The 20883-nt window shown below is 52.0% G+C and overlaps 2 protein-coding genes across 2 annotated transcripts; both read left to right on the top strand.

Moving 5' to 3' along the window:
* Nucleotides 1-484: 484 nt before the first annotated feature.
* Nucleotides 485-3694, top strand: LOC128844633 (zona pellucida sperm-binding protein 3-like). Its single transcript, XM_054042528.1, has 9 exons — nucleotides 485-925; nucleotides 1673-1791; nucleotides 1878-1981; nucleotides 2062-2239; nucleotides 2317-2437; nucleotides 2564-2655; nucleotides 2741-2883; nucleotides 3027-3152; nucleotides 3588-3694. The coding sequence occupies exons 1-9, from the start codon at nucleotides 485-487 to the stop codon at nucleotides 3692-3694; spliced, it is 1431 nt and encodes a 476-aa protein (XP_053898503.1).
* A 9481-nt stretch (nucleotides 3695-13175) lies between these two features.
* On the top strand, nucleotides 13176-16207 carry LOC128844631 (zona pellucida sperm-binding protein 3-like). Its single transcript, XM_054042526.1, has 9 exons — nucleotides 13176-13592; nucleotides 14280-14398; nucleotides 14489-14592; nucleotides 14670-14847; nucleotides 14925-15045; nucleotides 15147-15238; nucleotides 15333-15478; nucleotides 15614-15756; nucleotides 16127-16207. Exons 1-9 carry the CDS (start codon nucleotides 13179-13181, stop codon nucleotides 16142-16144), a joined length of 1335 nt encoding a protein of 444 aa, XP_053898501.1. The 5' UTR covers nucleotides 13176-13178; the 3' UTR covers nucleotides 16145-16207.
* Nucleotides 16208-20883: the final 4676 nt, after the last annotated feature.

The raw sequence follows: 20883 nt of genomic DNA, 5'->3' as shown, positions 1-20883 counted from the left end.
AAAGGTCATTGAGTCCAGCCCCCTGCCTTCACTAGCAGGACTGATTTTGCCCCAGATCCCTGGGTGGCCCCCTCATGGCCCTCTCAAGGATTGAACTTACAACCCAGGGTTTAACAGGCCAATACTCAAACCACTGAGCTATCCCACCCCCCTGAGTGTAGTTTGCTAATCATGATGGAACCAAACCCAGGATTTACAGGTCTAAATCTGGGATTGAGGGGCCTGGGTCCCTTTGTGGTGGAGCCCACCCTTAGCCTTCCATTGAATGAAACAGGGCAGGAATTTCCTAAACTGCAGCTGATGAACTGACCAACAGGTGGGGCTGATTCCCATTGGTCCTCTTATTTCCCTGGTCCAGAGTGTGGGCAGTGGGTGTGATTGGGCCACAGCTGACTGCAGATTGGGGAGGGTGTTAATTACCTGGGGCAGCTGTCACCTGGCTCTAGGTCAGGGTATAAAGGCCCCAGAGCAGCAGTTTCCCTCTATGCTGGGTTTGCTGCAGGCAGGCAGGATGAGACAAAGAAGCAGCCTGGGCTTTGCTCTCCTGTGCTGGGTGGTCAGTGGGGTGACCTGTTACAATCCCTGGGATTTCTCTAGGAGAGACTCAGCCATCTGGAGACCCACCCCCAGGGCTGAGCCCCCTCGCAGAAGAGCCCATGTGCCCTCTCTTGCCCAGCCCTACCCCTGGGCTCGAGTTGATGCTTCCCAGTTCAGGGCTGTGTCCCCACTACAGCCTGTCACAGTGCAGTGTGAGGAGGCTCAGCTGGTGATCACTGTGCACAGGGATCTGTTTGGGACGGGGCGACTGATCAAAGCTTCTGACCTGAGCCTTGGCCCAGCCGCCTGCCACTACACATCCCTTAATGCTGCGGAGAACGCAGTGACTTTTACAGCTGGGCTCCATGAATGTGGCAGCACCTTGCAGGTAAGGATTCATGCACACCAGGAGCCCCTACTGATCCCTAGCATCACTGCCCCTGTCTTGTCTGATAGGGTTAAAAATGGGGTGGGGGAGAAAACAGTGGGTGGCATTTTGTTCCTGTCATTGACAAGCTCCCTGTTTTTCCTGGGTTCTTCTTCCTAGCCTTCAATCTCCTGCACCAGTCATAGAATTCTGCCCAGCTTGGCTCCTAAAGCAGGCTCATGCGTGAAGGCTGAAGTGGGTGGTCTGGTGGCTCAGGCACTTTATTTCTGGACACACACACCCCTGTTGAAAGCTTGTCTGGAGACTCTACAGACAGGACCACTCAACCAAATACACTGGTTGGCATTAGCCTGAGCTCCACATAAGCTGTAGGAGGGAAAGGGACAGACAATTGGCTTCCTTAATCCCAGGTCAAAATTCACCTGAAAGAAGCTGATAGAAAGTTGTGGGTTTTACAGTTTGCTATTCCTTCACAACCTACACAGAGGAACCTAGTGAGTAGAGCTGTGTAAAATGGCACTACGGTGGCTCTAGTATTCCTAAGGCTGCTCTAGCAGATTGAGCTCTGCAATCCCCCTGCTTCTAGTGTCCAGCCCTTCCAAAGGCAGTTGCCAGTTGACTGGGCACTTGTTGGAAAACTTGAGCTCTTGTTTCCATCTGGCTGAGGCTTGTTCTTGGGCTCATTTTAAGTAACTTTCAAATGCCATGTAGTCTAGTGTTAACCCTTCCATGTCTGGTTCTTCCCAGATGACCCCAGACTCCCTAGTTTACAGCACAAGCCTGAACTATAACCCCACCCCTGCAAGCAACCCAGTGATCCTGAGAACCAATCCGGCTGTGATTCCCATTGAGTGTCACTACCCCAGGTGAGTGACTGAGATGCTCCCCTCCCTCCCATTCAGACCCTGTTGTGGGGATGTGGCTCAGTGACTGAGGTTTGCTCCTCTCACAGGAAGGACAATGTGAGCAGCAAAGCCATCAAGCCAACATGGGTTCCCTTCCACTCCACCCTGTCTGCTGAGGAGAGGCTGGGTTTCTCCCTGCACCTGATGAATGGTAGGTGGGTGGGAGGAGACCTCAGGGGAGCCCCACCCTGCTTGCCTGTCTGTCCTGCTCACTGTGAGCTTGCCTTGCAGATGACTGGAGTGCTGAGAGACCCTCCAATGGATTCCAGCTGGGGGAGGTCATGCATATCCAAGCTGATGTCAGCACTGGGAACCATGTGGCTCTGAGGCTCTTTGTGGACAGCTGTGTGGCCACCCTGACCACAGACAGGGACTCCTCTCCCCGCTATGCTGTCATTGACTTCAATGGGTAAGAGCTGGGAGCCCTTTCTAGTCTAAAACAAGACCGATCTGGGACTCCCACTGACCCTTGGTTCTTGTGTCTAGATGCCTGGTGGATGGGAGATCAGATGACACCACCTCAGCCTTCATATCCCCCAGGCCCAGGCAGGACACGCTGCAGTTCATGGTGGATGTGTTCAGGTTTGCAGGAGATGCTAGGAACTTGGTGAGCTCCATATTTCTGCTCCAAGTCTATTTCTTCTCCTCTCTTTCTCCCTGCCCCCACTTCCAGCTAAGCAGGTGTTGGTGTCCCCTGGGATGGTCCTAACCTCTCTTCCCACTTCCCCTTCAGATCTACATCACCTGCCATCTGAAAGTCACTGCAGCTGAGCAAGCCCCAGATCCCTTGAACAAGGCTTGTTCCTTCAACAAAGCAGGCAACATGTGAGTAGACTAGAACCCCACCAGGGGAGTGATGGGCAGCCTAGAACAGAACACTTCACTGTAGATTGTTCCTGTTCTGTTGCAGCTGGTCTCCAGTGGAAGGCACCAGAGACATCTGCAGGTGCTGTGAGACTGGGAACTGTGGGCTGGCTGGACAGTCTGGGAGAGTCAGACCTCTGGACAGATGGCCAGGGAGGCGCTTCCAGAGAGATGTGGCCTCCAGGCATGGTAGGTTCTGTCCCACTTCACTTGGAAAGATGTCTGGCTTACTCCAACAGACTGTTCCTTGGGGATCTTCCACCCAAAATGGGATGGATGAGACTAACCTGACATGTATTGGTGCTCTAGCAGTGCTTCTCTCACCAATACAGATGACCCCTTCATGAGGGAAGCTGAGGCTGATGTTGTGGTAGGACCTCTATTCATCTTTGATGCTTATCGAGGATCCAGGGATGTCTCAACCGATCAAATGGAAGCAGAGAACGCTGCCTCAGAGGGTAACTAGTTCTTTTGAACAAGTCACATGGTGCCTCTATTGTCACTTACTAATCTACATTAGGTTGACTTGGAAAAGTTGAGCTAAAGGATGGAAGAAATGGGTCTTGCAAATTCAGCTGTAAGAATCCCTTAGTCCAAGGAGGGGGTGTTAGGAATGAGTCAACAAGGCTCAAGGAGGGCTCCTTGTTCAGATAGTCCAACCAGAGCCAGTCAAACATTGGCGCCTGGGCTTATCTGCTGGGAAACCAGTTGTGCCTGAGACCTGCAACCACTTCAAAAAACACAACCCTTCAATATAGCTCAAATATCCCCTCAATTTTATTAACTGTGGCCTTCACTAATGTACCCAGCAAGTCTGTGGTGGATTTTCTTTGGAGAGGTAGTTGGAAAAGCAACTACGTGCAGTTTTTAACGATGTGTTCTTCCTCTTGTAGGATTCTCTTCTACAGCTGGGCTGATCTCTGTGGCAGCTGCCATTGCACTGGCCTTCATTACTCTGGGGATACTTGTATACAGAAGATGCAGCCGTTCTAGTGCCTGAGCAGTCACCTGCCTTGTACCTTCTGTCTAATGTAAATAAATTCAGTGAATTGAGTCTGGTCCATGACTTATTCTTAATGGGCAAGGGAGATGCCTTCACACCATTTCCTTCCCCACAGAAGGGAATGGTGTGGTTGATACACCAACCACATCATGGACACACCACTGGGCTCCACAAGGAGAGATCACGTGAGGGTGAAGAGAGCATAGCTTCCTGCCTTCAGGTTCCAAGAGTCTAATGGCTGGTATCTCTCATAAGCAAATGGCAGGGCATTTCCCTCCTTCTGACTTGGCAGCTGTAACCATTACAGGGCTCTAGCACTAGAGAGAATACACTTTTTTTTTTTTTTTTTCCCCCCCCAGCCACTCTGCCCTCTGAGTGAAACAGACTCAATGAGAGTTCCTCCTGATTCCATTACTAGACTTGGGTGAGGCTCTAGGATAACTTCCCCTGATGCTTCTGTTTAAAGTGAGAAGCCAAGTTCTTCTTACCATAGACTTAAATCGCCTCTGCTGTGAATTCTTTGGGATTAAGTTAGATATGGTTGTGTAGGCCACCCTTCTACTGGTACCACAGGGCTAGGCAAAGATCGTCTAAAAATCATCATTTCTGCTCATGCTCTGGGGCATGACCTGCAGATCAGGGAACCCTGTTCCACACTGATGGTACAACCATGGCAGCTTCTACTCAAACCCAAGTCTAAAGGGCTTTGCTATCTCTACCACTGTATAGAACACATCCCACCCTTCTGCATGATAGCATGTTTTTTGTTCAAACATCTCTCCTGCACACACAAGAAGCACTGTCAGCAGGACCAGGAATGGCATACGGAGCAGCTTAGTGTGTGTTCCCAGAAAAAGCTCTCTGCAGCAGTGCTTATTCAGCCTCTCCCAGGTGATGCTGAAGCTGGTGGGCAAGGTAGTGGGGCAGGAGCAGCCCCTCTTTCCTCCAACACACACAGCTTTTTGTGTGGCCCTTGTAGGCTTGCTGTGGATCTGCAAGTAGAAGGGACTCGGAGCTAGCAAGGTGCTGACAGGGGCTGTCCAGGGTCAGAGCACCTCATATATAGTATCAAGTGTCTCGGGAGGCAGGGGAGTGCTGACCCCCTCTCATACAAGGATGGAAAGAGACACAGGATCATTAAGTGAGATTGCCCAGGAAGGTGTTGGCACAATGTGGAACTTAACCTTCATCTCTTGCATGCCAAGGTGGTATCTCAACCATCAGACCATTGCTTTCCAGCCTGTATTTCCATGGTCCCTCTGTTCTTCTCCCCCCTGCCTAGCTGAGCTCCAGCCCCTCTGTTGTGGGCAAATTTCCCCTGCCTCTGACATAATTCCAGCCCTGCCACGATTACCCCAGCAAACTCTGGGTCCCTCACTTGGGAAGCTCTAAGGCCCTGACATCCCTCGAATCCCCCTTCTTTCTTCACACTCCGCTTGTTTCTCTCCCTCCCAAATGTTGTTGGCTGTATCTAGACAAACAGCAGGAATCATTACCCTCCTTGTTTCATGGAGGAGGCTCTGAGGTTCAGTGCCACTAAGCCAAAATTAGTGGTCAGTTCCCTAACAGAGTTTTGTGCTGCATGAGGGGTGTGGATTCACTGCCTGGAGGTACTGCAGCTGGTAGAGCTGTCAGCCACCTGACCTGCCGATTTTCTGGCTTTCTAGGGTACTTTGAAGAGAGGACGCAAAATTTGGTTTTTAAATAGAAATTTAGCTGCAACCTTCACTAAACTGGGAAAAGAGCAATCCCATCACATGGAGCCACAATTACTCCCCTGGGAGTCACCTGGTTTGGACACAGTCCTCTGCCCCTTGACCTGACCTTTCTGTAAGTGGGCTTCACAGCTGCTTGGCAGAGAATCAGGGTTCCTGGCTTCTCTACCCAACTGTAGGAGACGACTGTGGTCTCTTGCTTAGCACAGGGAGGGTAACCAACCGTATTAACTCCATGCATTCATTTCAGAGAGCAGCATGGCTGTGACTGGGGTCAGCTGGAGACACCTGGGTTTTATTCCTAGCTTTCCTAGGAGGAACATGATTTACAGTAATTCCTCACTTAAAGTCATCCTCATTAACCTTGTTACCTTGCTGATCAATTAGAGAACATGCTCGTTTAAAGTTGTGCAATGCTCCCTTATAATGTTGTTTGGCAGCTGCCTGCTTTTTCCACTGCTTGCAGAAAGAGCAGCCCATTGGTGCTAGCTGGTGGGGGCTTGGAACCTAGGGTTACCATATTTCAGCAAGCAAAAAAGAGGACGGGAGGAGCCCCGCCCTAGCCCCGCCCCTGCCCCTCCCACTTCCCGCCCCCCCAGAACCCCCAACCCTCCCCCCGTTCCTTGTCCCCTGACTGCCCCCTCCTGGGACCCCTGCCCCTAACTGCCCCCCAGGACTCCACTCCCTATCTAAGCCTCCCTGCCTCTTGTCCCCTGACTGCCCCAACCCTTATCCACACCCCCACCCCCAGACAGACCCCTGGGACTCCCACGCCCCATCCAACCACTCCCCACCCCCTGACAGCCCCCCCCGAACTCCCAACCCATCTAAACCCCTCTGCTCCCTGTCCCCTGACTGCTCCGATCCCTCTCCACACTCCTGCCCCCTGACAGCCCCCCCCAGAACTCCCAACCCATCTAAACCTCTCTGCTCCCTGTCCCGACTGCTCCGATCCCTCTCCCCACTCCTGCCCCCTGACAGCCCCCCCCAGAACTCCCAACCCATCTAAACCTCTCTGCTCCCTGTCCCCTGACTGCTCCGATCCCTCTCCCCACTCCTGCCCCCTGACAGCCCCCCCCAGAACTCCCAGCTCCCCACCCCCCTGCTCCTTGTCCCCTGACTGCCCCTTCTTGGGACCCCTGCTCCTAACTGCCCTCCAGAACCCCACCCCTAAGCCTCCCTGTTCCTTGTCCCCTAACTGCCCCCTCCTAAGACCCCCCCCAACTGCCCCCCAGGACCCTACCCCCTACCTGTACCCTGACTGCCCAAAACTTTCTCCAGCCCCCTCCAAAAGCCCCCCCCCCGTTTCTTGACTGCCCCCTCCAGAACCTTCCTGCCCCCAGTCCCCCTTACCCTGCTGCTCAGAACAGGGTGTTGGGCTCTGTGCGAGCCGAGCCGGACACGTGGCTGCGCTCCCCAGCACAACAAAACCCGGTCCCTGGCCCTGCACAGAGCTGCCGGACCGGGTTGCAGGAGAGGCCAACTCAGAATGCAGGGCGGCTCCGGCTCCTCTACAGCTGCTCAGGAGTCCAGCCCGGGATTTTTCTGCAGCCCTCCCAGCCGCTCGCTCTGCCGGGGGAGGGGGAAATCCCGGACATTGTGAGTGCTTTACAAATTCCCCCCGGACGCTATTTTTAGCGTGAAAAGGAGGACATGTCCGGGTAAATCCGGACGAATGGTAACCCTATTGGAACCAGGGTGGACCGGCAGCCCCCCATCAGCTCCCTGCTCCCCTAAGTTCCCTGTGCAGCAGCTGCCCAGCAGGCTATCAATGGCCGAGCAGTTCAGCTGTCGTGCCCCCCCAATGCCGTGTGCTGCTCCTGCCCTCTGCCTTGGAGCTGCTCCTGGGAGCCTCCTGCTTCCTGTGCAGAGGGGAGGAGGGAGAGGGGGGCTAATGTCAGGCTGACCCCTCCCCTTCTCCACAGAGCAGCGGGGCAGGACAGGGCTCAGGACAGAGGGAGCTTGCTGGCAGCAGCTGGTGTCTCAATTTGCTAATCTACTTAAAAAGGCAATGTACTTAGAGTGGGGTCAGCATACTTAAAGGGGCAATGTGCGTGTCTCTCTCACACACACACACACACACACATATGGTGTGTGTCTCTGTCTCGCTCTGCCATGCTGTCTCCCCTCCCTCCATTGGTGCTGCTTTGTAGAGTGTGAGGCTACATTAGCAACAAGGTGTTAACCCTTGAGGGCTCAGCCGAGTGCTAGTTCATCATTTAGCAGCAAAGCATTCCCTGGGAAATATCCCTCCCTCTGACTCCACCACCTCAACTAAGCTTCACAATCATCATTGCTGTGTAAAGTATTAAATGGTTTGTTTAAAACTTATACTGTGTGTGTGTGTGTGTGTATATGTATATATATATATTTATATATATATATTTATATATATAATGTCTTTTGTCTGGTGAAAATTTTTCCCCTGGAACCTAACCCTCCCTATTTACATTAATTCTCATGGAGAAATTGGATTCACTTAACGTTGTTTCGCTTAAAGTAGCACTTTTTAGGAACATAACTACAGCATTAAGTGAGGAGTTACTGTAACCTCTCAGTTAGCTTAGCTCTAAGATGCTGGAGCATGAGAGCTGCCTTGCCCTAGTATAAGGCTATGAAGCCTTAATCAGTTATTAGGGATGCAGGTACAAATACCTATTAAGAGCCGTCAGTGGAATGGAACAGTTGCATGCCATCCCATGGGCTCCCCACAGGTATGGTGTTGAGAACAGGTGTCTGTCTATCTCTGGGCGCACTGTCATTCTATGCAGGGCGCGCAGCAGTCCATTGGTTGCTCCATCAAACTAGAGATAAACCTGAATAACTTTATATGGACTTTTGGAGCTTGCCCTTGATGCAGGCCACTAGATTGCCGCAGGGGTACCCGTGACCCAAGAACCTCATGATGCCAACTGGCAGAGGGTACTGGGAGACACAAGGACCCCCTGGGTTCACCAAGATAACATCATGTAAGTTCTCTAATGAAACCCTGGGGCACACTGGTCATCATAACCATTGTGAGATGTAGGTATGGGACATATGCAAGGAGCACTGAAAATTAGACTCTGTGGGCCATGTAGATAAAGCAGGCCTCTCAAAGGTAGTGGGTCTTGAGACTGTCCTGCAGACAGGAGTGGTGGGCGATGCTTATCTCCATGGTGGACCATTCTGTGTTGTATGTCATACAACATCTAAGTCAAATGCTAATGAGGAGCTGGCAGAGACTTCAGAAAGAAACTAACAGGAAGAAGTCAACATTGGAGGGGGAATCCTAGCTATAGGTAAACATCAAAGGGACATTCTGGTATATTTGAGGGGCAAAAAGACACCCCAACATCAGGTGCCTAGGAAGTAAACTGACAGCGAGTTGGCATCATGAAAAATGGGTCTCGCCACGCTTGGCTGAAAATGTTGGGGGGAACTTGGGTGAAAGACACCTTTCTAGACTGGAGGATAACTTGTTAGTTAAGTGTAGGCTCTGGAATGCGAGTTATGATTTTGTTTCATAGCTAGCCATTTGTTTCCACCTCTCTCACAGGTTTCTATTTGACTCTCTGTTCTGTCTTTTGCTTTAGAATTGAGCTGAAGTGCTGCATGTGATACAAGAGCGGTGAGCTAAGGCCATACTGGTAAATGGGGATGCGCTGTTCCTCTGGAAACAGAGGATTTGGGATTTCTGTGGGTATTCAGTGATCAGGGCTGGACCCCACAGGGGGCCACTTTGAAGGGACTTGAAGCCTGGGGTGCATTGATTGTCAACCTGCAAGGCAAAAGACAGGGCTGGGCTAGCCCAGAGAAGAATGGGGCTGATGGGCTGGTTGCATTGGGGAGTTAACACCCAGCTGGCACAGGCAAGGTTTCCTTAGGTAGCCTAAGGGGAGGATACACAAGGTCCAGGATCTCAAGTAATTACAGGGGACAACTAAAGATATAACAGGGATGGGTGTGAGGTCACAGGGCGAAATGAAGGGAACCTGATGGGGACACTGAGCAGAGAACCCCGGACAGCGCCCACTGCTTCTCGAAAGTGTCAAGGAGCCAGCGGACGCCACTCAGAGGAACTCTGCCCGGATACATGAGCGAACAGAGGGATCGGAAATAGGCCCCACAGTCGCAGGAAACCCCATCAGCCAACCTCCTCTCTCTGGTCTTGTAGATGGCTATTTTGGCCAGCGCTAGGAGGAGGCTGACAAGGAGGTCCCAAGACTTTGTGGGGCCGCAGATAGAGAGTGCGTAGATAAAGAAGTGAGGGGAAAAGTGCAGCCAAAAATGCAATAGGATATCTAAGAGGAGCCGGAATAGGGGCTGCAACCTGGAGCACTCCAGATACACTTGTGCCAGGGTCTCCCTCATGCCGCAAAAGGGGCAGGTGTCCAGGACGGGGGCGAACCGCGCCAAGAACATGCCCATGCTCACAGCTCCATGAAGGAGCCGCCAACTGACATCCCCGGCAGGCCTCGGGGCCAGGGTGGAGTATAGGCTGGCCCACCGGGGTTCCTCACCCTTCAAAGGTGGTAGGAGGTCTTGCCACTTCATGTCAGAGCGGGACACAAGGGTGAGGATGTGAAGAGTGTGGAGCATGAGCATGTACAGATATTTCCTCGACGTGGTCTGGAAGTGAACAGGCTGCAAGTTGTGCAGCCGGCTCTCGGTGAAGGGGTGGGATGGCCGGTAGGTCGACGGGGCAGAGGCCTAGTGAAAAAGTCCAGAGGACCTGGGGTGTAGGGTGGGCGGGGAGTGCCCTCCTGCAGGACCCTGTCAAGGTAAGCCCGAGCAGTGGGCCGTAGAGCAGCCCTCACCTCCTGAAGTACGCACTGGGGAGTATGAGGGCTAGAGAGCCCCACGCGCTGGGCGAGCATCAGGGGATCCAGATAGTCTCCCCAGTCGTAGTACAGGAGGGCTCCGACTCTGGTGACTTCTGCCAGGACCAGCCTCTGTCGCACCGAGGGGGACTCTGCCACCTGCACATGGAGCTGGGGGTCGTGTAGCAGGGGCACTGTGAGAAGATCTGCCCGCTCGGTGGCCGCCATGGACCTGGTCACCAAGACCAATTTCCAGGCCTACAGGGGGTCCTAGTAGAAGACCGGCAGCCCAGAGAGGTCTCATGGAAGACCTCTCAGATGGAGATAAAGGAGCTGCTGGTCATATTGGAGCCCTCGGAAGCGGCGCAGGAAGGCGTGCACCAGTATGCTCCACCCCAGACTACCTGCACCATAAAGGAGCCTCTACAGGGCCTAGAGGCGGAAGATGTGGACCTGAGGACATTAGGCCCCGTCCTCCCTCCTCCAGGGGAAGGTGGAGAACCTATGCAAAGACCCAGTGCAGTCCTGGCCAAAAGAACTCCAGAACCAGCTTCCGGAGGTTGGCCAGGAAACTCAGGGCCGTGACCAGGGGGTTGAGCCAGTGCCAGAGCATGGACAGTACTAGTTGGTTCAATACCAGTGCCTTCCCTTGGAGTAGTTCCATCCACCTCTGCAGCCGCTCCAATACCCTGCCCTCTAAACCTTGCCAGTTCTCCAGCGGAGACGGATGCGTGGCAGAAAGGTAAATGCTGAGATAGAGCAGCGAATCCGTGCCCTACCGGATGGCCTGAAGCGCAGGTGGGGCGGAGCTTGCCTGCCACCTGCCCCAACCACTAGACCAGAGCTCTTGACTCAGTTGACCCGGGCAGAGGAGGCTGCCAAGTAGATGGCCTGGCAAACCTCCACCTGCACCAGGTTGCCCGGGTCCTGGACTGCGAGGAGCACGTTGTCGGCGTATGCCAATAGGATCAGCCGCAACTCTGGCTCTCGCTGCACCAACCCCTTCAACTTCCAGTGGAGCAGACAAAGGAAGAGCTCGATCACCAGGGCATACATCTGACCCGACAGTGGATACCCCTGGCGCACCCCTCGCCTGAAGCTGACCGGCTCAGTCAGGGTCCAGTTGAGCTTGACCAGACACTCCGAGGAAGCGTACAGCACCTGAAGAAACCCCACAAACTGGGGCCCGAAACCGAAGGCTCGCAGAGTGCCCAGGAGATACCTGTGGTCCATCCGGTCGAACACCTTCTCCTGGTCTAGAAACAGGAGGTCGAATGACAGACCATCCCTACGCTCCAGCTCCAAGAGGTCCCGGACCAAGTACAGGTTATCGAGGATGGTCCAGCTCAGGACGGTGTATGTCTGGTCAGGATGGACCAGATCCACCAGCATGGAACCCCAGCCACAGTGAGATGGCCTTCACTACGACTTTCTAGTCCGTGCTGAGGAGCGAGATGGGATGCCAATTCCTAAGGTTGCGGGGATCCCCTTTCTTGGGAAACAAGGCGAGCACAGGTTGCCCAGGCCTTCTCTTGGCTTTGAAAAACAAACCATTCTGGGGGAGGGGAGAAATGGGGGCTGATGTGGGGAACACATTGGGGAAAACAACTCAACCCCGCAAACTCCACCCCAACCCTGGAATAAGAACTACAGTTTTGGAACTCATCTGGCTAGTTATGTGGATATTAGAGAGGACACAAATTTCCCCTTGAACAGATTTCAGTTTCACACTTATCCACAGTGGAACAGTCGTTGGGCCAGACTGAGAGAGCAAGTGACTGGGAATGCTGCTGTAGTCCAGTGGGAGGTGGGAGCCAGGGCTGGCTCCAGGCACCAGGCAACCAAGCACATACTTGGGGCGGCACCTGGTAAGGGGCGGCCAATCTTGGGGTGGTGGGGGGCAGCACGGCGCGGCATTCCGTGGGGCGGCCGCTCCGGCGGCGCGGCGCGGCGTGGCGCGGGGCGCTCAGGGAGGGGCTCCAGCGGCGTGGCGCTCGGCGAGGGGGGACGGGCTCCGGCGGCGCGGCGCTTGGCGGGGGGGTGGTAGGGGGGCGCTTTTTTTTTGCTGCTTGGGGCAGCAAAAAAGTTAGAGCCAGCCCTGGTGTCTGGTCCCTCTTTCATTATTTATCCACAACAGAACAGCTTGAATGGGAGAGCAGGAGGAAGCCCAGCATCAGAATGCCCCCTAGCTCAGTGGTTCAAGCATTCTTCTGAGAGATGGGATACCCCTGTTCAATATCCTTTCTCTCCCCCACAGAAGAGAGGGGGAATCAAACCTGGGTCTCCCACATTCCAGGTAAATGCTCTAACCACTGGGCTAAAAGCTCTGAGGCGGACACCATGTTCTGCTCTAGTGGAATTGTGAGTGGAGCCGAAGCCAGTAGGCAGCACACCCAGTGGATTGGGGCCAACATGCAACTTAGGCAGCCAAACGACTAACTTCCCCTGGCTCATGGATCACTCTGGGCTTAGGTGGGAGATAGGTGTCTGGACTCCTAGAGGGAGGCAGCTGTGCACGTGCCCAGAGGCTGAAACACAGGCACCTAAGGAACCTTATACTGTAAAAACTTAGGTGCTGCTGAGTGAATTTAGGCACCTACGAAGTTCACTGTGTAGTTTGTGGATCACAGTGGAGTCAAACCCAGGATTTACAGGCCTAAATCTGGGATTGAGGGGCCTGGGTCCCTTTGTGGTGGAGCCCACCCTTAGCCTTCCATTGAATGAAACAGGGCAGGAATTTCCCAAACTGCAGCTCATGAACTGACCAACAGGTGGGGCAGATTCCCATTGGTCCTCCCATTTCCTTGCTCCAGGGTGTGAGCAGCATGTGTGATTGGGCCCCAGCTGCCTACAGATTAGAGGAGCATGTTAATTACCTGGGGCAGCTGTGGGCTGGCTTTAGCTGCAGGGTATAAAGGCCCCAGAGCAGCAGTTTCTCTCTATGCTGGGTTTGCTGCAGGCAGGATGGGATATAGAAGCAGCCTGGGCTTTGCTCTCCTGTGCTGGGTGGTCAGTGGGGTGACTGGTTACAATCCCTGGGATTTCTCTAGGAGAGACTCAGCCATCTGGAGACCATCCCCCAGGGCTGAGCCCCCTCACAGAAATGCCCATGTGCCCTCTCTTGCCCAGCCCTACCCCTGGGCTCGGGCTGATGCTTCCCAGCTCAGGGCTGTGTCCCCACTACAGCCTGTCATGCTGCAGTGTGAGGCGGCTCAGCTGGTGATCACTGTGCACAGGGATCTGTTTGGGATGGGGCGACTGATCAAAGCTGCTGACCTGAGCCTTGGCCCAGCTGCCTGCCAGTACACGTCCCTTAATGCTGTGGAGAACACGGTGATCTTTGTAGCTGGGCTCCATGAATGTGGCAGCACCTTGCAGGTAAGGATTCAGGCAAGCCACGTGCCCATACTGATCCCTAGCATCACTGCCTCTGTCTTGTCTGATGGGTTAAAAATGCAGGGGGGAAGGGAACAGTGGGTGCAATTTTTGTTCCTGTCATTGACAAGCTCCTGGTTTTTCCTGGGTGCCTCTTCCTAGCCTCCAATTTCACGCACCAGGCAAAGAATTCTGCCCTGCTCAGCTCCTGGAGCAGGCTCACGAGTGGTGCCTGAAGAGGGTGGTCTGGTGTCCAGAAGTAAAGTCTGACTGAGCCACCCCTGTTCAAAGTCTGTCTGGAGACTCTACAGACTGGGCCACTCAACTGAATACATTGATTGGTGTTTGGCTGAGCTCTACATAGGCTGTAAGGGAGAGAGAGGGATAGACACCTGGCTTCCTGAAACAGTAGTCAAAACTTACCTGAATGCAGTTAACAGATTATACTTTGGGGAGTTATTGTCTGATTCTTTCACAATGTGCACAGAGGAAACTTGTGAGTAGTTGTACAAAATGGTACTACTGTGGCTCTAGTATTCTGATGGCTGCTCTAGCAGACTGAGCTCTGAAGTTCCCAGTTGACTAGGCACTTGTTTCTTTCTGGCTGAGGCTTGTTCTCAAGCTCCTCTCAGTAGCTTTTCAAATGCCATGTATACTAGTGTTAACCCTTCCATGTCTGGTTCTTCCCAGATGACCCCAGATTCCCTGATTTACAGCACAAGCCTGAACTATAACCCCACCCCTGCCAGCAACCCAGTGATCCTGAGATCCAATCCGGCTGTGATTCCCATTGAGTGTCACTATCCCAGGTGAGTGTCTGAGATTCTCAGGTTCCCTCCCTCCCATTCAGACCCTGTTGTGGGATCTGGCTCAGTGACTGAGGTTTGCTCCTCTCACAGGAAGGACAATGTGAGCAGTAAAGCCATCAAGCCAACGTGGGTTCCCTTCAGCTCTACCCTGTCTGCAGAGGAGAGGCTGGGTTTCTCCCTGCACCTGATGAATGGTAAGTAGGAGGAGCCTTCAAGGCAGCTGAGCCCAGCCCTGCCAGCCTGTCCTGCTCACTGTGAGCTTGCCTTGCAGATGACTGGAGTGCTGAGAGACCCTCCAATGGATTCCAGCTGGGGGAGGTCATGCATATCCAAGCTGATGTCAGCACTGGGAACCATGTGGCTCTGAGGCTCTTTGTGGACAGCTGTGTGGCCACCCTGACCCCAGACAGGGACTCCTCTCCCCGCTATGCTGTCATTGACTTCAATGGGTAAGAGCTGGGAGCCCTTTCTAGTCTAAAACAAGACCGATCAGGGACTCTCACTGACCCTTGGTTCTTGTGTCTAGATGCCTGGTGGATGGGAGGTTAGATGACACCACCTCAGCCTTCATATCCCCCAGGCCCAGGCAGGACACACTGCAGTTCATGGTGGATGTGTTCAGGTTTGCAGGAGATGCCAGGAACTTGGTGAGTTCCCAGATTTGTGCTCCAAATCAATTCCCCCTAGGCTAAGCAGGTGTTGGTGTCCCCTGGGATGGTCCTAACACCCCTTCCCATTTCCCCTCCAGATCTACATCACCTGCCATCTGAAAGTCACTGCAGCTGAGCAAGCCCCAGATTCCTTGAACAAGGCTTGTTCCTTCAACAAAGCAGGCAACATGTGAGTAGACTAGAACCCCACCGGGGAGTGATTGGAAAGGTAGCTTAGAATAGAGAACTCTTCCCCGTAGCTGATTGTTCCTGTTCTGTTGCAGCTGGTCTCCAGTGGAAGGCACCAGAGACATCTGCAGGTGCTGTGAGACTGGGAACTGTGGGTTGCTTGGAAGACAGTCCAGGAGAGCAAAGCCTTTGAATAGATGGCCAGGAGAGCACTTCCAAAGACATGTGGTTTCCAGACACGGTAAGTTCTATTTCAGCCACTCCACCTGGAAAGGTGTCTGGCTTGCTCTAACAGTCTCACTTTGGGATGAACACCCAAAGACCAGCCAAATTGAAAATGTAATTGGTTCTTGCTTATGCCTCTCCCCCCATACAGGTATTCTTTCCAGGAGGGAAGCAGAAACTGATGTTGTAGTAGGACCCCTATTCATCATGGATGCCTATAAAGGATCCAAGGATATCGTAGCAGATCCAGTGGAAGTGGGGAAGGCAGCCTCCCACAGGAGATGGCATCAGAGGGTATCTATTTTCTAGCTTATAGGAGGTCCCTAATGTCTTCAAGTTTCTTATAACTATGTTTACGTTACTGCTAGACCAAGACAGCCAGCTGAAAGTGCAGCACTAGCTCAGCTGCTGGGTTGCAGCACTCAGTGGTGGTCTGAGAAGCAGAGGTTGATTGGGGATTTACAACAGAGGTGCCTGTCTTGTCATGCAGGCTAAAACTCCAGTTTGGTATGAATAGCAGCAGCATTCGCTCAATGGAGTATGCAGAATGCTTCCAAACTGCTGCACTCTGAATTGGCCAAGTCATCTTGGTGGACTTAACAGGGCAATGGAGGTGGACAAATTCCTAGTCCTGATTCTAACTATCTGTATCTCTCATGGGCAGGAGAGAAGGCTTGGCTGAGCCTGACCATCGCTGCAGAGGTTTGTACCTACTTTTAGGGGGCCTCCTCATATCAAACTGCTGCAGTTTCATTGTGTGAGCTGTACCTTCTGTTAATGTAAAATAAAACCCATTGGAAGCTGAGGCTGGTCTGCACTGACTCTGTAACAGGGGCAGTCCTTCAGCTCAATGGGCACATTAGGGGAAGGATAGGGAGGAAGAGGAGGCTCCAAGCAGGGCTGGCTCTAGGCACCAGCTAAACAAGCTGGTGTTTGGGGTGGCACATTTTTAGGGGCAGCATGGCCAGCGCCAGAATGCTGCCCCTAAAAAATGTGCCCCGGCTGGCCTAGCTCACCACTGCTGCTGCTGCCACGGCGTGCGAAACAGCTGTTTTGTGCGCTGCGGGGTCTCTTCTCCCCCCCCCCCCCCCCCCCCCCCAACCAGGCTCTCAAACCTGGGAGGGAGGGGGAGGAGACAGGGATGGGGATTTGGGGAAGGGACGGAGTTGAGGCGGGGCCGGGGTAACTAAATAAGGCGGGGGAGGTGGCCAAAATTGTTTTTGCTTTGGGCGGCAAAAATCCTAGAGCCGGCCCTGGCTCCAAGGTGATGCTAGCTACCTCTGAATGGGGAGGGGAACTTTCACCTCACCTAAACAGAATTGTCCATTGACAAAACAAATATTAAATGAGCCGCCACCCCAATGCAGCCCCATCACTTCAGAAAAATGGGGAGGGGTGTAGATATGTCCCCATGTAGAACATGAGATGGGATGAGATTTAGATTATACCTGGAAAAGTTGGGAGATGTTATGGCCCCAGGACACACCCCCTCTTCCCCTTTTTTTTTTTTTTTTTTTTTTTCTCCCCCCCCCCCCCCTCCAATGTGCAAGTCAGAGTTCTACAGGGCCCTATAAATGGGGTGTTCTCCCTCTCCCAGCCACCATTCCTCTGCATGAAATGGCTTCCAAGGCTCTGACTTTAGCAGGGTAGCTTTACAAAGCCCTCTAAGCTATATCTAGGGCCACAAGTGTGTCTCAACAGCTTAGCTCAGTGGTGGTTGCTTTAGTTGACTACAATGGCCGAAGTTATGCCCAGTGCCCCCATCTGGGCTATTGGTTGACCTGACCCAGTGGTAGCTCACAGGCGAAGTCTGATAGAAAGAGAGCTGGTGTTCAGAGGCCCAAGCCAGGGCCTGAACCCCTCCTTTCAGGGGGTTCTAGAGACAAACCTCAAGGGCAAAATCAGCCCCATCCACTGCCTCCTCAGTCCCTGTGGCAGAGATCTAGCCTCCCCTGCACAGTTTCCCCTCCCATTGCTTCCTGATATACCTAACATACACATAGGTCCTCCACCTGTTTCTTCCTCACCTGAGAGCTCCCAGCTGCTGACTCCCCTCTCTGCAGGGTGATTCATTTCCAAGAACACAACTGAACTTATCTCTAGGACCTCTGTGTGAGGCAGAGAAGCCTCCCTGGCCCTGTTTCACACAGGGGGCAACTGAGGGTCCTGGAGGTAAGGCAAAACTGAGGGGCCAGCACCACACATCCTTTAAGTGACTTTTGGGTCCTGCGTCCCACAGGAAATCTGGCCAAGATGGCATAGATCCCTTTCCCTGGGTCCTAGTTTAGCATCCTCAGCACAGAACCATAATCTCTGTCCTGTAATTCCTCCAGCATCGCCAAGCAGTGATGTCAGGTACAGTTGTTTACTAGGCAAATTTATCTTTGTGTCCTAGTGCTTTTTAGGAATCAGTCTAGAGGATTTTAACCCTGTTGTACAGCCCATGTTTGGCTTAATCTTTCTGAAAGGCAGTGAGACACAACTGAAACTCCAATCCTGCCCCTGCTGATAGTCAGATGAGCCTGACTCTTCCCCCCCCCCCCTCTTCTTCTCTCTTCCCCCCCCCCCATAGTTCTTAGAGCAGATGCACTATTCATTGTAAAGAGAAACTTACTTGCAGCCTTCACTAAACTGGTAAAACAGAAGTTCCAGTGTGTGATGCTATTAACACTCTACTCTTCTCTTCTCTCACCCCCCCCCCATACACATACACTTAGGACAGCAACAGGGTTTGAATACTGGACTCTCAGAATTCCCCTACAGCCAATACCCCAGGAGCTAACACAGCTGTTTTGTAAAACAACAGTGGGACTCTGACTTTTGTCCCTGGAGTTGGGACAAAAGGCGGGGGGTGGGGGGCTAGTGGCTAGAGTACTGAAGAGGCTAGCCAAGCACATATATTTGATATATTGATTTTAAAAGGCTGGGTGGCTGAGATTTGGGTCTGTTTATATTAGAGGGCTGGTTTCTAGTCTCAGGACTGTGCTTGTATGGTCTATTAGCTATGGTTGACCTGAATTTTATGGGTTGTTAATTATGGCTTGCCACTGATTGTATCTGACCAGAAGATTTATAGGTTCTTGTCCAATTCAGACTCCAGGGTCTAATAATTCAGCAAGCTCTATAACAGGAGAGCAATCTCAAGATGCTTGGGGGGGGGGGGGGGGGGGAACCTTACATCTAGGATGATACCAAATTGATGCTAAACTTTGAGATTAACAAAAGAATAATAAATGCTATGAAACTTATGACTGTAAAACAGTAAAAATTCCAAAACTTATGGGCCTAACACTCCTATTAAGTACCTTAACCTAACATTCACACCCTTCCTTGAGGACCTAGGAATAGGAGGTGAAGGACCAGCCTTACTCGTGGCATGCCCAATAACACAATGGTTCTGGCTTCTTCAGTAGTTAGGAGTGTTGAGGTAGTTGTACTATACTGCCCAAGCTGAGCTGATAGCATGATGGAAGATAGGAGGATTTTTTTTTTTTTAAATCTACCTATCATTCTATAGGAGAACAAAGAAAAGGAAAAAAGCTCTTTAAGATATCCATACATAGTATTTTATAGGATCCTGATGCTCCGTAATTCAGGCCCAACTTACTGTACCCAAATCTTATTTCCATACCCTAAGAAATTTATGGGTACCCTTATCCTATAGCAGGGGGTCAGCAACCTTTCAGAAGTGGTGTATGGAGTTTTCACTTTAACTTAAGGTTTCGCATGCCGGTAATACATTTTAATGTTTTTTATATGGTCTCTCTCTATAAGTCTATATTATATAACTAAACTATTGTTGTATATAAAGTAAACAAGGTTTTTAAAACATTTAAGAATCTTAATTTAATTTTAAATTAAAATGCTGATCTTATGCTGCCAGCCCGCTGCTGGCCTGGGGTTCCGTTCACCTAGTTTGACAGCAGGTTGAGCGGGGCCTGCAGGCTGGCAGCCGGGACCCCAGACTGAGGGTGCAGGAGGTCCTGTTTGGTGCTCAGAGTGGGGATGTCAGGGGGTGCAGGAGTCAGGGCATGGGGTGTGGGGGGGATCAGGGCTGGGGTGCTTGGCTCATGGGGTGCTCAGGGCAGGGGGGGATAGGCCTCCTCCCTGCAGCAGCGAGCACACTGGGGCTTGGCTCCCCCTCCCAAGGGTGATCAGCTGATCAGTGGCAGGGAGGGGAAGGAAAACACCACACTGGGGGAAGAAGCGGGGGAGGGGGGAGCTTGGCTGCTGCATGACCAAGCTTCTGCCCCTGCAGGAGAAATCGGTGGGCAGGGGGGCTGAGTGGGGCCAGGACCCTGGTAGGCAGCACTGTGCCATCAAAAATTGGCTCACATGCTGTCTTTAGCACGTATGCTGCAGGTTGCCAACCCCTGTCCTATAGGTTAGTGGATTATGACACTTACTCTCTATGTATTAATAAGGATTGTCTCACTCCAAAAACTGCCAACTTAGGCTCTCTGTGTGACTTCCAGGTTTGTGGTGTACCGAGCAGTTACCAACCTCTTGCAGACACTGGATAAACCAGTCAGTGTTGGGTGTAGTTTCTCCTTTCAGTTCCTCAAAGTTCAGGGACCATTTCTATCTGTGCTAAAGGTTGCCAGCCTTTATGCTGACTTACTCTTAGGTGTTCTTACGGGATACAGGCCGGTAGGTTTTTTTTTTTGCATTTCAGCAAAACTTATTCTATGTATAATTATTAGGAAACATATATCATATGCCTCAACACAGCCTCATTTCATAGGAATTAATACTGATAAAATATAAGAATCATCTATGAAATGGATTAATTTAGCGAGAGAAACATTTGTTATGGCTGGCCAGATTAGTAGGATATAATAGCTAGCGAAGTAATCCAATGGGCTACATTATTTTACCATTACAGTGGGAGGGAATGATAGTTGCTTTCTTCTACAGGAAGGGTATGAGGCCTTGATCAATAATGAAGGTTGTGAAGTACACTTTGCATTCATAGCTGTTGGGGGAAGATGAGAACTGAATGCATGGGGCCCTGGCTCTCAGCCAAGCACACCTATTCCTAGAGGAAGGGGTATTTTGTATGGATGTCTTTCTACCTCTCTCTGCATATGGAGTTCCATGTAAGGGCTCATAGCATTCCCATGGACAGCTTCACTGGTCCAGAAATAAAGTTGAACAACTTCAGTAGATGAGTTTCTGGAGCTTGCTTTTGGTGCAGGACATTAGATCTCCACAGGCATAGCCCACTGATATCAGTTTTATTGTGATCCATGCCATACTCCATCCCTATCTCTGTGTAAAAATAGCTTCAATATACTATTGAAGAAGCCATTGTGGGTGAAGTGGAGTACCTAGGGCCTCAAACAAGCTCAAGTTTGCATCACAGTCTCCACCCCAACCCTGGAGCTAGAATACCTGTGTAGGTGGATTTCAGAGAGGATT

Source organism: Malaclemys terrapin, chromosome 10 (genome assembly GCF_027887155.1).
Source record: "Malaclemys terrapin pileata isolate rMalTer1 chromosome 10, rMalTer1.hap1, whole genome shotgun sequence".
Taxonomy (NCBI): Eukaryota; Metazoa; Chordata; order Testudines; family Emydidae; genus Malaclemys; species Malaclemys terrapin.
This window is presented reverse-complemented; position numbering and strand designations above follow the sequence as displayed.

Excerpts from the sequence above, each read along its gene's own strand:
- LOC128844631 (XM_054042526.1), top strand. The coding sequence starts at position 13,179 with ATGGGATATAGAAGCAGCCTGGGCTTTGCTCTCCTGTGCTGGGTGGTC. Across the intron at positions 13,593-14,279 it reads AATGTGGCAGCACCTTGCAG|ATGACCCCAGATTCCCTGAT; the intron begins GTAAGGATTCAG and ends GGTTCTTCCCAG. Across the intron at positions 14,399-14,488 it reads ATTGAGTGTCACTATCCCAG|GAAGGACAATGTGAGCAGTA; the intron begins GTGAGTGTCTGA and ends CTCCTCTCACAG.
- LOC128844633 (XM_054042528.1), top strand. The coding sequence starts at position 485 with ATGCTGGGTTTGCTGCAGGCAGGCAGGATGAGACAAAGAAGCAGCCTG. Across the intron at positions 1,982-2,061 it reads CTCCCTGCACCTGATGAATG|ATGACTGGAGTGCTGAGAGA; the intron begins GTAGGTGGGTGG and ends CTTGCCTTGCAG. Across the intron at positions 2,656-2,740 it reads TTCAACAAAGCAGGCAACAT|CTGGTCTCCAGTGGAAGGCA; the intron begins GTGAGTAGACTA and ends GTTCTGTTGCAG.